The sequence below is a fragment of the Rosa chinensis genome, chromosome 6 (genome assembly GCF_002994745.2).
Source record: "Rosa chinensis cultivar Old Blush chromosome 6, RchiOBHm-V2, whole genome shotgun sequence".
In the NCBI taxonomy this organism is placed as follows: Eukaryota; Viridiplantae; Streptophyta; class Magnoliopsida; order Rosales; family Rosaceae; genus Rosa; species Rosa chinensis.
In genome coordinates, this window is record NC_037093.1 from 13,114,130 (window position 1) to 13,133,575 (window position 19,446).

Sequence of the window (19,446 nt, forward strand, 5' to 3'; positions counted from 1 at the left end):
TCAACGTTGGTCAACCCCCGGTCAACGACTTTTTAGGCCACTTTCCGGCCATTTTTCGGCGACTTTTTCGGATGACTTTTTCTGGCGACCTATTTCGAGGTATTTTTTACTAAACGTTCCTGTTTTTTAATTCAATTTCTCTTCTTTTTCGGGGACTTGCAACATCCCTTCTTCTACCCCCCTTTTCTTCATCATAGGGGAGACTTAATTAAGCCGAACTGTAGAGGTTCGTGCTCACTCCAAGCTTGGAGCTTGTTGAGATCTCCAAACTTAGAGTTTGTAGAGAATTTATGATCAACCACTTACGTCATTGTTTCGATCTAATCCAATACCTCTTGAAATTGAATTTCTTGGAAGCAATTACGCTAAGAAATTCCTAATTTCTTAGGAGCGACTACGCTCAGAAATTTTATATGTTTTTGTGGTAGCCTTTTACGCTCCGAAACTAACCCTAATTTCTTGTTCTCTTTCAGGATGAGTAACTTGAACAAATTGGACTTTGCTCCATTGGGAACAACTGGTTATGGATATCACAGGTGGGTTCGTGATGTCCGCCAGCATCTCAAGGCCGATGGAATCCTAGATACAATTCTTGAGCCTAGCCAGAACGTGCTAACTGTTGAGCAACCTCAAACTTTGGAAGCCAATAGAGCAGCCTTAGGGGCAAATAAGGCGAAAGCCATCATCCTAATGACTCATCATATGGATGATCCACTCCAATACGAATGTATGAATGAAGAAGACCTAGAAGGCTATGGGTCTCACTCGATGAAAGATTTGGCAACGTCCGTGACTCCCTCCTTCCTGACCTAGAAGTGAGATGGCACAGCCTCCGCTTCTGTGATTTCAAGTTAGTTCTTGACTACAACTCGGAATCACTTCGCATTAAATCCTTAATGGAATTCTGTGGTAAAGAGATCACAAATGCGATACTGATTGAGAAGACTCTCTCTACCTTCCTCATCTCTGCATTGATGGTTGCTAAGAACTATCGAATCGATGTTACTGCAAGACGAATCACAAGGTTTCATGAGCTCATTAGAGCTATGAATGTCGCTGAAAAGCATGACAACATCCTTGTGAAGAACAATAATTCAAGATCCGTGGGAACAGAGCATATTCCGGAATCCAATTATAGTCCCACCCCAAAGAGAGGGCGCCAAGAACGAAACCCTAATCTTAGGAATACATTTGGACATTCTGGTCCATATAATCACTCTACTTGTGAAGGTAAACGTCAAAATAGGCGAACATGGAACCGAAGAGGTCAACATGGAAAGAGAGAGGGAGGCAACGCCTCTGGCCATGTTGGTGGCGCCACCAACACTAAGAGCCATCTAAATGACGCTTTCAAAGAGCCTCAATCAATGGAGTTTGAGCAAAGATATATATGTTCTCGATGTGGAGTGTCTGATCATTGGGCACACATTTGTAGAGCTCGTGAAGAAATTGTCACCGCCTACAAAGCATATTGTGAAGCAAGAGAAGCTCACTATGTGGAACAAGAAGATCAAGAAGATGATCTAGAGTGAAGGGTTGAAGACTATAAATCTGGTTGGGATCAATAGATCGCCAATTCTGTTTAAGTCTTTATTTTTCCAAGAGATGTAATAGGCAATTGCCATATATTTTTGTAGTAAATGCCAATGGTTTAGTTTTTCTTCAAAGTAGGCTGACTCAAAGTAAGTGTGATGTCTAGGAAGGTTCTGAAATTAGTGGTACTTAAGCGAGCCTTGCTCTACCGACGTCTCTCTACTTACCTAGTCACATTTATTTTGGAATTACCAAAAGAAGTTAGACGACTACCATTGTTTTGCATTAGCTATCATTTTGGATTAGATTTTCTTTGGTCAAAGAGACAATGATGTAACTCCGTTGGCTTATGAATAAAATTTCGAGTTCTTTTCATTATGACTCCATTTTGATTCTGAGCATATGACTTTTGTGACTACGATGGCTGGGCCATCAGTATTAATTCAAGGACATGGAATAGCCCAAGTTCCACTTGCCAAATGGCACCTTAATTACTGTCACAAAAACTCTCTACGCTCCTAGGGCCAATCGCACCTATAAGTAGCCAACGGTTTCCATGCGAAAAACGCATGTAGAGAAAGAAAATGAGTTCCTTTGCAATACCTCTAATGATTGAGAACAAAGGAGCATCTTAGAGAAGTTTATGTGTGTCTCTAGTGGATTCTATGTCACTATTCGAGCTATTAATCCAATAAAGTTATGAGAGAAGATCTCTTAGATTTAGACACATATTGGCTTTGTCACGATAGGATAGATCATCCTAGTCATGATATGATGATCCTTCTACTAAAGACTTTACATGGACATCATTTCTTTCGAGCGAACCAAATCATGAATCAAAAGTTGATTTTTGGACTAAGTGTGACCGAGGCAGCTTCCTAGGGCACCGCCTCTGTCCACCACTTGCCTAGGGCTGGCGCAATCCTTATCCATGACGCCATGGATGGCGTCCATTATGGTGATGGCGCCCTAGGTGATGCTGCAATCACCAACTTGCTTCAAATAGCGTTTCAGACGCTCAGGCCTAACCAAAATTCTCATTGGTTGCTTCTAAAACCTCTCGCTCGTTTTACAAAGCCCGTTCCTTAGGGAAATTAGGACTGAGACAGTCCTATGCAAAGGATATGAAAATACTCATTATGTTCTTACATAGAATCATGGATTCTATGGACTGATTCAACCAACTTGAGGACGTTTAAATATCTCATGATATTGGTTGATACGCAAACACGCTGGTCACGTGTTTTGCCATTGTTCACTTGTAATGCTGCTTGTGCTACACTCCTAGCAAATATCATATGACAACGGACTCACTCCCCGAATCATCCTATTCCGTCAATTGGACTTGACGATGCTAGCAAGTTTACATCGAAGACTTTCGATAGTTATTGCATTAGGACTGATGTTAGACATCATATTCCCATGAACACACCCAAATGGTCTCGCGGAAATGTCTACGATGGTAGTTCGGCCATTGGTAATGCACACTAATCTCCTTATATCTGCTTGGGGTGATGCAATATCGCATGCAGCTTTGCTAATTCGTCTACGAGCTACCGCCACTCAATCTACCTCTGCATTACAACTAGTAACTGGGTACAAGTATCGTACTTACGCATGTTTGAGTGTGTCATTTATGTGACAATTGGGCCGCCACAGTGCTCTATGATGGGTCCGTATAGACGAATGGGCAACTACGTTGGATTTGAGACTCCAACAATCGTCCGGCACTTAATGCCCTTGCAAGGCGATCTCCTTACTACTAGATTTGTGGGTTGTCACTTTGATGAGACAGTCTTCCCGTCGTTAGAGGGAGATAAGAACACGGATGTTCAACAGGAACGACATGAATTATCGTGGTCTGTCCCCACTATGTCTTATCTCGATCCCTACTAAAGTGACGAGATCACAAAAATATGTTGCAAACATGCCTGCAAGGAAGGACATCCCTACGAGAGGACGTAGCGCCACCCTACACGGAGGTAGGCATGGCACCAACGCCAAAGAGAGTGGCACTCTGGCGTTACAGGCCATGGCCCCAGCTAGGATGCTTGAGAGGCCCGTAGGTTCGAAGGATGCTTTGGTACACTCCAATCCTTTGATCATCGACACTCAAAATCCGTCTCATGAGAATCTTCCGGATAATGGTTATCGTTGGGAGACGCCTCAACGTCAGAACCTATTCATGAGAATATAGAGCTCTATGAAAATTACACTAGTGTACATGAGACGTGGGATAGAAACTCCATCATAATTGATGATGTAGTCACGCACTTCGTTGCACATGAGTTTGTTGAGTCCGATGATATCAAATCATACTCCGTTGATGAATGAATGCCAACGTAGAGAGATTTGGCCTAAATGGAAAGATGCGATCCAGGTTAAGATGGATTCTCTAATGAAGCTGAAGGTTTTCGAGCTAGTGATGCCAACACCTCCTAACATAAGACCTGTTGACTAATGGGTCTTCGTTAGAAAGCGTAGTGAGAAAAAAAGATGGTAATCTCGCCTTATGGCGCAAGGCTTATCATTAAACGCCCTGGAATCGACTACGATGAGACATATTCTCTCGTAATGGATGTCATTGCACTCCACTACCTTGTCAGTTTGGTAGTTTCCAAATAACTGAACATGCAGCTTACAAATGTGGTCACTACGTATCTCTATAGGGATCTAGATATGGAATATACATGAAGGTCCATGATGAACTTCATTTACCCAAGTCAAGTGGCTCTAGACCACGGAGCGCGTTTACAAAGTGATTGAAACGCTCGCTAAAATGACTACTTGATTGGGAAGGGATATGCCCACTCCTTTCCATAACAAGTTTCATATTCCATCGCGGTACATGTTAGACATGATCTTCATTAGAAGCCCTTAAAGAGTTAAGGGAAATCACTGAACACTTGAAATTCGATTTTGAGATGAAGGATTATGGGAGAACACGATTATGTCTCGGTTTGGAACTTGAGCATCGTGTCGATAGATGCTTAGGCATTTTAACAAGGTCAAACCTTCAAGCACCCCCATGATCGTCCGTAGTCTTAATCCTGAAAATGATCCTCTTCGTCTGAAGGATGATGATGAAGATGTGCTAGAGGCAGAAGTGCCTTACTTGAGTACACCGGACATCTCATTTGCAGTGAACTTGTTAGCTAAAGTATAGCTATGCGCCAACGTGACGCCATTTGGTTGGTGTAAAAGATATCTTTCGGTACTTGAGATGTACGATTGATATGGGCTCGTTCTATCCCTATATAGAGATGATGGATTCAGACCTATCACACACCAGGAACGCCACCAACACTGGCCTGCGTCTACTATCCCCATCCCAAAACGACATGTATTTTGGAAGGTTTTGCTGATGTTGGGTATCTTTCTTACCCACACAAAGGTCATTCCCAAAATGGTTAAGTGTTCACCATGGGTAAACACCGTGCTATCTTGGAGGTCTACATAAATAGACCCTAGTCGCTATATCTTCGAACAATGCAGAGATTATTGCTCTTCACAAAGTGGTTTGTGAATGTATATGGATTGGATCCATAATTACGCATGTTCGAACAATTGTGGTTTGAAGTCTACCACAGATAAGCCTACGAGCATTTAAGATAATGCTGCTTGTTTTGAATAAAGAAGCAAAGGCTACATCAAAAGAGACAACACCAAGCATAATCAGCAACAACAGTCTCTTCTCAAGATCAAAGTGAACTAGGTTCGATCTGAGGACAGTGTGGCAGACTTGCTCACTAAGTCATTGCCTAAAATATTCCACTTTCGAGAAACATGTTGGTAGCATCTTTTGCGGAAGTTATCCGAACTCCCTTGACCGTTGTCATCAAGGGGAGATGCATACATCAAGGGGAGATGCCTACATGTATGGTCTCGAAACGTGAATGGTGTGTTGTGCTCTTTTTCCCCTTCGACCGAGGTTATTTTTGTTCCATAGGGTTTTTGTTACTCGGCAAGGTTTTTAATGAGGCAACGAGAGGAGCACCACGTTTGGGCGACACAAGGGGGAGTGTTCAAGTAAATCCAGAATATGTGTCTGGCCCAAACTCGAGGTTACTTGCTCTAGTTGAAATAGGGTTTATATTAGAGATATTCTTGGAGAATCTTCGGAGATATCCAATCAATGTACGATTATGTTTCCATGTACAACTCTATCTCTATGCTTGTAATTCTCTATATAAAGAGGCCCCTATTATCAATGAAAGTACGACTCAATTCTCTCCCAATTCAGTTTTCCTTAAACAATTTTCAATTTTATCCAACTTAATTTTATACTTTTGCATGCCTATTATACCTTTTTGTAATAAACTGTAGTAGATTGTCAACTTAATTAATAGTAATAATTAAGGTCAAACAAGATTTCATCGAATAACATATTAACTTTAACTAATAACTTTTTTCATGATGCCTCGTTTAGTTTGCGAAAAGAAAATTAGTCCGTTGGCCTTTCCTATGAGCATGGGAAAATGAATTTCCCACTAGTTTCCTTACCAATGTTTGGGAATGTCAAAAAAGTAATCTGAAGATGTATTTTACTTTCCTTTCCAATGTTTGGTTTGAGCATGAATAGGAACATAAGCAACATTAAATTTCCAATAGTATCCCTAATATCTAAACATAAACAATTCAAGAGTCAAAAAATTTGTGGATAAATTGGTAATTGTTTAAGGACACATCTCATTTATGTGTCTAGCCCAAACTCTAAGTGACTTGTCCAAGTTGTAATAGGGTTAGTATTAGAGATATCATCGGAGATATCCTATATATTCATTGTATGATTCAGTTTCCTTGTAAGACGCAGATTCTTTGCTTGTAATCCTCTATATAAAGAGGCTCCTATTATCAATGGAATACACAGATCATTCTCTTCTGATTCTCTATATTTCTGATTTCCTAAAACACATTATCAGCACGAAGCCTTAACCCTGATTCAAGAAGCCAAAACCATAAATGTGAATACAAAACCTTGAAACCCTTTTTGCCTCTGCTGCACACCTTAAAGCCCTCGACCCCATGAGTCCAGAACTGGCTGCATAACTACCAGAAATGGTCTCAAAACTGCCGACCCGACCTCCGGAAGCTCCAAACGGTCTGCCGCCTTCCTGACCGCCTACGGCCTCCAAACTTGATCACCATCAGCTCCTCGACGCCAAAATTCAGGAACCGGAAGTAGAACCTCAAGAATCGGTCTGAAAGTTGCTGAACCGGCAGCTAAGTCACTGAACCGTAAGCAGAAAAATCGGACATAAGCTATTTAGAGTAGTTCAGTGGCCAGAAGCATCTTTTTCCAACCAACTTCTGGCCAAAAGTTCCCGCGACCCCCCCGTTTATCATTTTCAAGGTATTTTTTTCACTAAAATTCCTGCTTTTGTGCACTTTTCTTTAAGATTTCAATTCTTTTCTTTCTTTGGGGATTCGCAATTTTTCTTCTTCTACCCTCCACTTCTTCTTTTATGGGGAGACCTAAGCCGAATTGTGGGGGTTCGTGCTATCTCCAAACTTGGAGCTTGTTGAGATCTCCAAACTTAGAGTTTGTAGAGAATTTTTGATCAACCACTTACATCATTGTTTCGATCTAATCAAATACCTCTTGGAATCGAATTTCTTGGGAGCGATTACGCTCAGAAATTTCTATTGTTTTTGTGGTAGCTTTTTCTGCTCCAAAACTAACCCTTTTTTCTTGTTCCTTTTTAGGATGAGTAACCTGAACAAACTAGATTTTGCTCCATTATGAACAACTAGCTATGAATATCAGAAGTGGGTTCATTGTGTCCTCCAGCATCTCAAGGCCCAAGGAATCCTTGATACGATTCTTGAGCCTACTCAGGACGTGCTAACTGTTGAGCAAGCTCAAACTTTGAAAGCAAATAGAGCAGCCTTGGAGGCAAATAAGGCAAAAGTCGTCATCCTAATGACACGTCATATGGATGATTCGCTCCAATACGAGTATCTGAATGAAGAAGACCCTAGAAGGCTGTGGATCTCGCTCAAAGAACGCTTTGACAACATCCGTGACTCCCTGCTTCCTAACTTAGAAGTGAGATGGCACAATCTCTGCTAGCTTCTATGATTTCAAGTTAGTTCTTGACTATAACTCAGAAGCACTTCGCATTAAATCCTTAATGGAATTCGGTGGAAAAGATATCATAGATATGATGTTGATTTAGAGAAGTCTCTCTACCTTCCCTGTCTCTGCTATGATGATTGCTAAGAACTATTGAATCACTGTTACTACAGGACGGATCACAAGGTTTCATGAACTCATTGGAGCCATGAATGTTGCTGAAAAGCATGACAATATCCTTGTGAAGAACTATAATTCGAGATCTGTGGGAACAGAAACTATTCCGGACTCCAATTATAGTCGCGTCCTAAACGGAGGACGCCAAGAGCGAAAACTTAATCTGAGGGATACTTTTGGATGTTCTGGTCCATATAATTGCTCCCCTTGGGAAGGTAACCGCCAAAATAGGAGGACACGGAACCGAAGAGGTCAACATGGAATGAGAGAGGGAGGCAACGCCTTTGGCCATGTTGGTGGCGCCACTAACACTAAGTGTCATCCTAATGACGCTTTCAAAGCACCTCAATCATAGGAGTCTGAGCATATAGATGTATGTTCTCGATGTGGAGCATCCAGTTATTGGGCACACATTTGTAGAGCTCGTAAGAGTATTGCCACCACCTACAAAGCATATTGTGAAGCAAGAGAAGCTCACTATTTGGAATAAGAAGATCAAGAAGGTGATCTCGAACTAAGGCTTCAAGACTTCAAATCTGGCCAAGATCAAGAAACTGGCGATTTTGAATAAAGTCTTTATTTCCAAGAGATGTAATAGGCAATTGCCATATATTTTGTGCTAAATGTCATTGGTTAAGTTTTTCTTCAACTAAGCTCATCCAAAGTGAGTATGATGTCTAGGAAAGTTTTGAGATAAGTGGTACTTAAAGCAAGGTTTGCTCAACCGACATCTCTCTACTTACTAGTCATATTTATTTTGGAGTTACCAAAAGAAGTTAAACGACTACCTCTATTTTGCATTAGCTAGTTTTAGATTAGATTTTCTTAATGGTTAAGAAACAATGATGTACACCGTTGGCTTATATATAAAATTTTGAGTTTTTTTGTTCTAACTCCATTTTAATTTTAAGCATATTCATCTGTGACTACGATGGCTGGACCATCATGATCAGTTCAAGGATATGGAATAGCCCAAATTCCTCTTGCCAAATAGCACCTTGATTACTATCACAGAAACTCTCTACGCTCCTAGGCCAATCAAACCCTATATAGTGAATATATAAGATGGGAAGGTGTCAGCTTTCCTTGGAATAATTCATCATTGCGATCCATCCAAATCCCACGACAAAAGAAGGCTACCAAAATCATCTCATCTGGAGATAGGACTATAAAAGCATGCTGTAACAGACATAAAAAAGAAGAATTGGACCAACCGCCCATCGCTTCACGGAATGAGGTAGGGTGACTAGGGTCCAAATGGCCTTTGCTTTTGGGCATCGTCAAAGTGCGTGCAAAACAGTCTATTGCGATAATTTGCACCGAGAACAAATAGGTGAGGAAAGAATATGCCTGCGATAAAGAGCAGATGCCAGTGGTAGAATATCATGCACAACCCGCCAAATCAAAAGATGTATCGCCGGTGGAACTTTTAGAGACCAAATCGACTTCCAAACTGGATCCAGTATTGAAGATGAAGTCCCTTCTTCGCCCAAATCATGTTCATGAATAGACTGCAATAAATGATAACACTGCGAACACTGTACCTTCCTAATTTAGTATAATGCCAACAAAGTTTGTCAGGGACTGGATGCAAAGGTAAAGGGATTGAGAAAATTGCAGCTGCCTCAAAATCTAAAAAACTCCGTTCTATAAGAGTACAATTCCAACCACCATCTTCATTAATTAAGCTGGAAGCCATGGAAATTAAAGGATCTTCATTAATTAAGCTGGAAGCCATGGAAATTAAAGGATCTTCATTAATTAAGCTGGAAGCCATGGAAATTAAAGGTAGTAATGGTGGAGAAGACACCCTGAAAGAATAAGGAATAGACAGCCAAGGATCCTCAAACACTCGAATTGATCTTCATGAGTTTAGCACGAGGTGGAGGTCGGGTCTGGGTTTGACGATAATGGCGGTGCGATCAATAGCTGGCGGCTTTCTCGTGATGGCTGGCCATGTTTAGGTTAGGGGATGGCCCTGAGCAGCGTCGGGATCTCTATCCAGGCTAGACTGGCTTGCCGGAGGTCGGGAGTTGGTCACTCTTCTGCTGTCGTCCTTGAGTTGCTCAGGGATTTGAGTTTGGGTGGCAGCGACATCAGCCCTAGCGGTGGCTCAGGCTTTGAGCTTCCACTTTTGTTAGGATCTGTTTTGTTGTTTTTAATTTTCCTCTTTATTTTGTTAAGATGGATGGGGAATCTGCGACCTCTCTGCTTAGACGAGATGTTGCCAAGGCTGGTTACACTATCTATGCCTCTTTGATGCCCCATGGGTAGTGATGACTAGATTTTGGATGTGATTCATAGGATTTTAAAAGGTTGAATTGCTTATGTAATGGTTTTTTTTTTTTTTGTCAGTTCCACGTGGGTAGGTCATTATGTAATTCTGCTGAATTATAAAAAAGTTGAAAGATCGTTATAAAAAAATTCATTTCTCCTATAATGTGACTTAATTTGCAACTACCTTTATAATAGACTTGGTAAGAAATTTTTTGCATATCAATGGTATGAATCGATTATGATGTTAGTCAACCTTTGTCATAGAATTCGATTAGAGATTTTTTATTTCACATTCATTTGCTTTACAGCCTTTACCTGTAGGTAAATTCGAGTTTCCATATATATTACTGTCAGTCTTATGTTTTGGTTCATTAACTTGATAAGTCTCGCCCACATTCATACATATTTTGGTTCATTATGGTGGTAATCATATAAAAGCGGTTTATTCTATTATTGCTTGTAATCATATATAAAAGCGGTTTTCTTGTCCTATAAGGATTTTAGCTAGCATTTGCATTTATAAGTTCGATTTCCAATCCCTCAATGGCCGGTCTTCATTCTTCAATCGTCTCTGCATCAGTTATGGCTACCACAAAGAACCCCAATTCAGATAAAAAGCCAACATGGCAAAACCAGAAAAAGGAAGCTCATGATGACCAAATGGCGGCCATGGCTGTGGACACAGTATTAAGCCGGCCTCAGTTACCTGACCACATTATCCACCAAATCATCCAACTCCTTCCTACCAAATCTGCTGTCCGCATGAGCTCTCTTTCCAAGCAATTTGAAGCTGCATGGTACACCCAACCTGTACTAGACTTCGATGAAGGCAAGCCACGCGATGATACAACTGACAGCAACCTTCAACACATAAAGTTCATCAACATCTTGGATAGGTATTTGGACTACTTCCGTAATGATGAGAAAATCAAGCAGCAACTCTTAGATAAATTCAGGCTTCGCATCACTACAAACTTCTCAGTTAGTGAGTCTACTATGGTAGATGAGTTATTGAGTCTTGCAGTTCGAAGAAACGTCAAAGAGTTGGACATTAGCATTGGAGGTAAACATGCAGCCTTATACTGTTTAACCCCGAAGAAGCCACTCAATTTGGCGAAGTCTATAACTACCTTAAGTTTGGAGCATGTGACAATTAATGAAGATGAATCTAATCCTCATCTAAGCTTCCCGTCCTTGAAAACAATGTCGTTAAAAACTCTGCGATTCAGTCACTCCTTGATATCTAGGTGCCCTTCCATCGAGACTTTGTCAGTATCAACCAGTTCTATGTGTGATGGCTCGTCAACATTCGTAGTTTCAAATTCCAATCTCAAATCCTTGGACATCACAAACTGCGATTTTTTTCAATTAGAACTGAGAACTACGAATCTAGAATCTTTTACCTTTGTTTCGGAGGATTACATTAGGCTCATCAGTTTGTCCAAGTGCAGAAACTTGAAATCTTTAAACATCCTCGCACAAAAACTGCACTACCTTTATATATCTGGATGCGGACATTCTGTGAAGGCCACAATCGATAGTTCCAGTCTAGAGTATGTTCAGTTTACTGGTTTTTTGAAGTACAAGCTTTCCATAAAAGCTCTAAATTTGTCAAGGGCAAGAATTACTCTTTGTCACGAAGAGCAGAGCTTCAACGAGCCATGGGAACATTTTTCTTCACTGAGAGATTTTCTTGAAAGTTTTGCTTCCTGCTACCAAGAAATAATCCTACGTGTTGATCATGCTGAGGTGAGTTTAAATCATATGCATGGTTTTTTTTTTCTTTGGCAAGGAATATATGCATGATACATATTAATCGTTTTTCTACCTTATTAGATTTTATCTATATTTGTTAAACATTCATTTGATTTCCCTTTTTTCTACTTTTTTGCAGATGGTGCGGGCTCTCATCTTTCCAGAAAATTTCAGGAAGACCGTCTCTCCACCATTGCCTATTCTTAAGCATTTTCGGGTTCGCATCACTTCTCCGATGTTGGCGCGAAATTCTGACTTGATGGACTCATTGACTTGGATAGCACCTTCTGCAGAGATTCAAAGAATATAAAACCGCGGAATTAAGAGATTTGGAATCTGTTGAATCAGTGTACGCTAATCCAGTGTACAAATTTACTTCGATCAGTTAACTTTGATTATTGTTCAATTATCTTCATTTAACTTTAGTTATAAGTTGGTTACTTTGTAATTAGAGCAGTTAAGACCAGGTAATTGATATATATTGAATTATTGATATGCATTCTAAGTTTCTAACACTTTACCAATCACCGCCAAGTGTTTCATAAATTGTTTTTCGGATAAAAATAAGGACATCATCAAATGATGAAAATCAAATCAAAGTTTCTCTGAATGCCGAATTCAGTTTGTATTATTAGTCACTACAAACAAATAGTTATACATGAAGTCTTTTGCTCAAAAAAAAAAAAAAAGAGGTATGATAATGTGCCATATTTATTGTTCTCTCCGGTTGACCTCGCACAGTTTTGATTGATCCTGATCAGCTTCTATTCCAAAATGCATTTGCTATGTAAATGTGTGTCTGGATGCACATATAAAATACTTAATATTTGAATTGGAATTATCGGCGATGTTGCTGCAGGCCACATTTTAATTACATCTAGCCAATCCAAGCCTCAATTTTTCCCAGAACTTCTTCTCTTTCTCGTTGTTACGGATCTCCAAATACCTTTTTAAGATGTTGATGAACTTTGTGTACGTGTTTAAGTATCTCAACCTTTTCATCGCGTGGCAGCTTACCTTCATCGAACTCTAATGCAGGGAGGGAAAGCCACACGGCTTGCCATTGCTTTGAGAGAGAGCTCCTGAGAACGGCAGATTTTGTGGGACGGAGTGGGAGGATTTGGTAGATAATGTCGTCCACAGCCATGGGGTTCATGGCACCTTCCATTGTTTGGCCTTGGATTCTGAGGTTTTTAGTTGAATTTGGGTCCTCTGGGAACTTGCAAGATGTTTTTGTTTTGGTAGCCATAGAAGCGGCCTTGTGATCACTGACTACAACATCCATATTATGTACAAGATTTTTAGGAGCAAAAGTTAACCCGAAACCCTAGTCAAAACTGAAACCTATGTTTTTTTCCCTCGAATAATGAAATGTAAGATATTGCCTCTAAAACAATCTAGTGATTCTACTCAAATCTCATTGAGTGACACGAAATCTTATTAAACTTTTTTTTTTTCCATCAAACGCATTTTATCAATCAAAATCGAATACCTACAAATAGAAATATAAACTGCACAAGACGACCATATGACAAGATAAATGGTTCGCCACCTTATTAGGACAAAAAGGCGCACATAGTGCATAGACCGGGACTTCCTCCCACAAGATGTTGGTAGGTCCATAACCATCCCAAACGGCCATACACCGTCCCTTGAACTTGACCCATGACCTCCATTGCCTGATTTGCCTCGAAACTATTTCGTACTGGAAAACCCGACGCCGACCACCCTCCACCATTCCTCCAAGCACAGCAATCCTATAGAGCCACAACCCGAACACTGAAAACAATCACCCCTCCGGTGGCATCAAACCTCACAACATCGCGCAAGGCCAACAACCAGCATGACGTTGGGGCACCACCGGACGAGGGAAAAACCCCCCACAAAACCTAAGACTAGACTAGGGTTAGGGTGCGTATGGCGTCTTCTCGAAACTCTCATTTGAGTTTAAATTGTAAAATCTTCCTAAACCTTTTTACCACAAAAAAAACCCTTGAATTATGTGGAAGTATATATACATCAAAACATTAACTTCTATCGCTTCCTTTCTAAATGCTGGTTACAAAATTGTGCAACTTCATAGCAATATTAAAAGCAAACATGAATTTGCTTCCCCAAAAACAGCCAAAAAACGGTTTCTCATACCATCACCAGGAAGTTGTTTGATGTGCTTCTGAAAAGGTTGAGGTGAACCAAATCTTGAAAAAGGAAATCTGATTTAGTGATTTCAAACATCCATACACAAGTGCGACCCCCCTTTTCGGTGACTACAGCAAACGAATGCATGCATCAAACAGAAAAAATATTCGGCGGGGATTGTGGAGACCCAGTTTCAAGCAAGAAGCTTCTGCTACAATATGACCTGGATGTACTTGAAGAAGAAGCCAGATATCTCCCATCCCCACTGTGACAGATCATGTCATTCCTATGCATCTTGCCTTTACTGTTCCTTCCTCTTCCTTCTGTCTCTCCGTACTCTTCGTCGTCTACAGATGCTATAAATCCACTATGCATCGGGTCCGAACTCTCATACAAAAGCCTAAGCACCTGTTTAATTGAAGGCCTGTCCTGGCCTTCTCTCTGGGTGCACCAGCTGACAACAGAAATGAGTGTTTGAAGCTGATCCAAGTTAAATGAGTCCCTTATACTGGGATCGACTAAATCAGGTACCCTTGATTCCGATTCCATGTATTTTTGTGACCATTCAACCAAATTCCTGTTGTCTTGTATCGCTCGTCTCCCAGTCACTACCTCCAACAATAGGACACCATAGCTGTATACATCACTTTTCTCTGTTAACTCCTGAGTAACGACATACTCGGGATCCATATAACCTGATGATATCCGACATTCTGAAGATCTTAAGCACCAAATATAAAGTTCATGTTTCAGTCTAATAAATAGAATTTCTCTAACCTGGAGTTCCCCGGATATCAGTATTTACCGGTTCAAAGAAAACTGAACCATCTTTTGATGCATGTACAAGGCCAAAGTCTGCAACCTGAAAAAGAATAAATAAACTTGGTTCAAGGAATTTATGTCTTCCTTGCATGTTATGGAAACTAAATGCAAGGAATTAAGGTATTCTTTGTATAATACAACGTATTGCAAGGAACTTATCAATCCTTGTATATCAATCCGTTGTATAAGCCCAAATTTGTTGTAGTGGGTGTCTTGGCATTCATTCCCTTCCAGAAAGAATATGCCTAAATCTTAAAAGATATATTATAGTGTCCGTGCATCTTAAATGCCTCAACTCAAAGAGGAGACAATTAATATGTGTTGACTGTTAGAGACATATTCAAGATCAATGATATTAGCACATTTATTAATGGTAATTGTGCATACAGCCACTATTTACCTTGGCCACAAAATTTTCATCCAGTAAGATATTGCTGGACTTGATATCTCTATGGCAAAGAGGAGGATCACAATAGAAATGGAGATACTCCTGCATGTCAAAACAGCAATTAAAAAGTGTAATTAATATCTTTTACTATGTATCAGGCTATAGAAAAGAAGCTAGAAACAAATCTGAAAGGTCAGAATAATTGGAGTAGTCAGTCCCAAAATGAGAAAATTCGGCAAATTACCAGAGCATTAGCCACATCAATGGCAATTTGAACTCTAGTCTGCCAACTTAGAGGAGTTCTATTGGGAGCTGCATGAACATGAGAGCAAACTTAAGGATCAGAAACCATGACTTTAGAAAATGTTACTTTGAAATTGAATCAGAGAAGGGTAATATTAATGTCTTTCCTAGCATTTGAATGCCTGTATTTATCATCCAGAAAAAGAAATGAATCACCATAGGTATTGTGATGTCACCAAGATTTTAGGAACTAGTGCTGTTAAACAGTCATAATTGTTTTGCACTGTTGGAGACCAAAACTAAGTTGTAAGGGATGATTTCAAATGCAGTAAAAAACATCATGAAACTATCGTCATCCTTATAATTGTTTTACAGTTGCACCATTCTCAGCACAAGTGATTGAAGAGATGGAGAAACATACAATGAAGATGATCCTTCAGGCTACCATTTGCCATGTACTCATACATCAGAAACCTGCCATGGAAGTTTAAACACAATCCAGATAAAACATCGAGGCATGTACATGATGTCCACAAACATGCACAAATTCATTTTCTGATCAGATATATAATTGTGTACCTCTCATGTTTCTCAATGCAGAAGCCCCTAAGAGAAACAAGATGCCGATGATGCAACCTGGCAAGAAGCACTATCTCTCTGCAGAACTCATGCTCCCCCTGCTCGGAAACTTTGTTCATCCGCTTCACTGCTGCTACTAAACCATCACTAAAGTGAGCTTTGTAAACAGTTCCAAATCCCCCTTGTCCAATGGTAGTATTGAAATTGTCTGTCGCCTTCTTTATCTCCTTGTAGCTGAATTTTTGAAACATAGATGGAGGACCTGCACATCAGTCACATCCAAGAGACCCCCAGTGAAATGATTATTTACAATTACCAGACATCAAGAAGACAAACTATCAGGAAAAAGACAGAACTGTACCTTCATGAAATTTCCTTAAAGGACGAGGTGGGGGAAATGATTTTGATGTCTTATCTATATCTCCAAAATCCACTAGCTCTCTGCTTTTCTTACGAATAAGAACTATCAGGACTAAAAGCATCATTACGGCAACAGCAGTTACTGCAATGCCGATACCTGGAACCAGGGTCAGATGGTAGGGATGATGTTTTTCACTTAAGGCTACACCTGACAAGTGTTGGTTTGGGCTAGCAGCCACCAATGGACTTGGAGATGCCTTTGGGGTGGATGATGGTGATGGCTCTGAAACTAGTAACACGATTGCAACAAAGAATACTGAATTATTATTGTATCAGACTTTGGATACTAAAATATATGGAAAACTAATCCATTTTTAACAAGTGCTGCATCACATAACTACCATGAATATATGTTATACCTGCTGAGTTATGAACTACTACAATTTGATGCATGATTAAAATATTGAAATAAACAGATTAGAACAGAATTCCAACTAGTAAGGGAAAAAATGATATTAAATTTAAAGATCACTAAGAAGTTTGGAAAATGCCAGAAAACTAGAACTAGAACATTTCCTCTGTTACATGCAATATAAATCTTTTCTGCCAAAATTGTGAGTACCTGGTAGGATGTTAAGCCCCTGGACTTGAAAGAAACAGCTTGCAATGCCAACAGCTGAAGCATTATCAACTTGGCTTGCTACTGCAGCAAAAGTTGCATCACGGCAGGTACTGAATGTAATGTTATTTTCAGTTCCTAATAGGTTATGAAGATATACAATGCCAGCATTTATACACTTCTTGCAATTACTTTCCCCTGACAGTGGTACTTTGCAATTTTCCACGACATCAGGGAATTTCGGAGACTGCACCATCTGTGTAACAGTTGTTCGACCCTTACACTCATAATTTACTGGGATTTTTGTCCCCAAACCACAGAAAGCTGTTGCATTTTGGGGAATTCCATGCAATTCTAAGGTTTGTGATATGAAATCGAGGCATGCATTGGATAAATTTGAAGGCACCCCTAAGTTGCTTGTTGCATTTGCATACTGAGCAATAGATACTGCAACGAAAGCATTTATGTAGCGGCAACATTTCCCTCTGTCATCTCTATTCAAGCACAAAGAGGCTACTAGAGTAGCATTTGATCCACTTAAATTCAATGGACAGTCTGCAAGCGTAAAAGGTATTGTCATGAACTCATAATGAAAATTTTCTGGTGTTGATCACAAGAAACCATAATTCATTTAAAGCTCATCATGTGATAAAATTATGTAACAAAATAAACTTATAGTAGCTTTGTGAAGGACACAAAAGATTCTGTGCACAAAATAGATAAATACATTAACAACCCAAATCTTGCATTGGCAATGTCCAATGTACTAACATGAAATTTTAAATCTTCTATTTGGCCCAGCTCAAAAGTGTGTGGGTCTCCAAACATGTACTGTTTCTTTTTTAGAGACTAGATGGGATTGAACTTACTAAGTATCTTAATCCAAACCCTGTTACCCAACATCAAATTTAGGATGCATGCCCTGCTACAGAGAGAAAAAGAAAAAGGCTTTGAATACAGAAGATAGACTCAGCAGATTTTTCACAATAAAATAGATACTTAATCAGCAGTGACTCTACCCACGGAAGAAGATTCTTTTTACTTTTTCTTAGATTGTCCCAAGGAGTTCAGTTAACTTCTACTGTAATGAAGCTTGAAAACAAAGAAAGCACAAATAAATGTTCCTTTACTTGTCATTGATGCAATCCTCTATCGACCTCACCATGTTGGTATAGCATGCAGGATCAAGCAAGCACATATAAGCACATTAAATTATAAGATACAACCTTCAATTTTAATGAAAGACAAATACAAGATACTCGATGAGGAAATAATAATACTTAAACCAGAGAGGTTACTCAAACTACAAAGACCCAGTTGCAGTCCACCACTTTGTTTATGAACTCCTATGGAAAGAACCGCAACTTTGAGAGAAAAAAAAAAAAAAAAAAGATTCTGAAACGTCCATTGAGCTGAAACGAAGAAACACACTACAAAAGGAGCTGAAAACTTAAACACAGAGCACGCTAATTACATCCAGGACCACCACCAAAGCAATGAGTTTGTCAAATTCCAAACTTCCCAGAAACTGATACATTCCAGAAAATCCACCATTGAAAATCACAGCAAAATATAATAGGAAAAGCCAAAAAAAAAAAAAAAAAATAGAACTCACGGGTTGCCTCAAAATAAGAAAAGTCGAGGACTAGAAATAGACCCATCTCCAGAATTAGTACATATAACAATAAATAACCCAAAAAGGGCCCAAAACATGAATTTCAATGAGAAGGAGAAAGAAACTAAGCTGCGCTTAATGATAAACAACTAAACTTAAATGCAGCCTCTTCAATCACATGAAAGACAGAACATAACAAAGCAAAACCAAACAACAAGAAACCAAAGCAGAGCTATAAGAAACAATAATGCCAAGTGTGACCCAGAAAATCTACTAACCAGCTATTGTTAGAGGGATTAGCTGCACTCCAATAAAAGCAAGAAAACCCAGAAGAAATCCCAGTCTGTAAAACACCATGGTGGAAAAGAAGAGGGAAAGCTGGGCTCAGCGAGAGAGAAAGAGAGGTGGGGTTGAAGTGGGGTTTGGGAAGAAACAGCGACTGAGTGTGTTAGCACATTTTGGAACCATAAAAATGAAGGAAGGCTGTGAGCATTTTTTGTGTTACTGTGTAAGTGAAGCATGTGAGAGAGAGAGGGGTCAAGGTTTTGTTTGACTCTCGGAGTGTACTGAAAATGGGGCCCGCCCAAGTTCTGGAATCAAATTCTTTCAATTTCTCATTTACTGAAATTTATAGTAATAGTGGGTGTCACTGAGCATTGTCTTCTAGGAGGTAGGAACCCAGATTAACTGAGATAGGGTACATAATGATGAAATTCACTACCCTCAATAAACTATGAATGTGAAATGTAACTTGGTTTGATTGATGAATCTTAACTTGGGCCGCGTTTACAGATCTTGTCCGGGCTTTGGTGGGTCTTTTTATTTTGTATTTACATTTTTGGTTCAATGGTTACTTTGGTGGA

At 39.7% G+C, this 19,446-nt stretch overlaps 1 protein-coding gene across 3 annotated transcripts; it reads right to left on the reverse strand.

The window, feature by feature from the left end:
• Positions 1-13,291: 13,291 nt before the first annotated feature.
• Positions 13,292-19,101, reverse strand: LOC112169621 (probable receptor-like protein kinase At1g49730). 3 transcript variants are annotated; one of them, XM_040507868.1, is made up of 10 exons: positions 18,862-18,942; positions 17,838-17,893; positions 16,972-17,523; positions 16,351-16,638; positions 15,990-16,251; positions 15,832-15,884; positions 15,412-15,479; positions 15,180-15,269; positions 14,735-14,819; positions 13,292-14,670 (listed from the first exon to the last, which is right to left on the reverse strand). In XM_040507868.1, the coding sequence occupies exons 2-10, from the start codon at positions 17,869-17,871 to the stop codon at positions 14,108-14,110; spliced, it is 1,995 nt and encodes a 664-aa protein (XP_040363802.1). In that variant the 5' UTR covers positions 17,872-17,893; positions 18,862-18,942; the 3' UTR covers positions 13,292-14,107. The 3 variants fall into 3 exon arrangements, with proteins under 3 accessions (XP_040363802.1, XP_040363801.1, XP_024162445.1); XM_040507867.1 differs by lacking the exon at positions 17,838-17,893 and having other exon boundaries at positions 13,294-14,670; positions 18,862-19,101; XM_024306677.2 differs by lacking the exon at positions 17,838-17,893 and having other exon boundaries at positions 14,108-14,652; positions 18,862-19,101.
• Between the last annotated feature and the right edge of the window lie 345 nt (positions 19,102-19,446).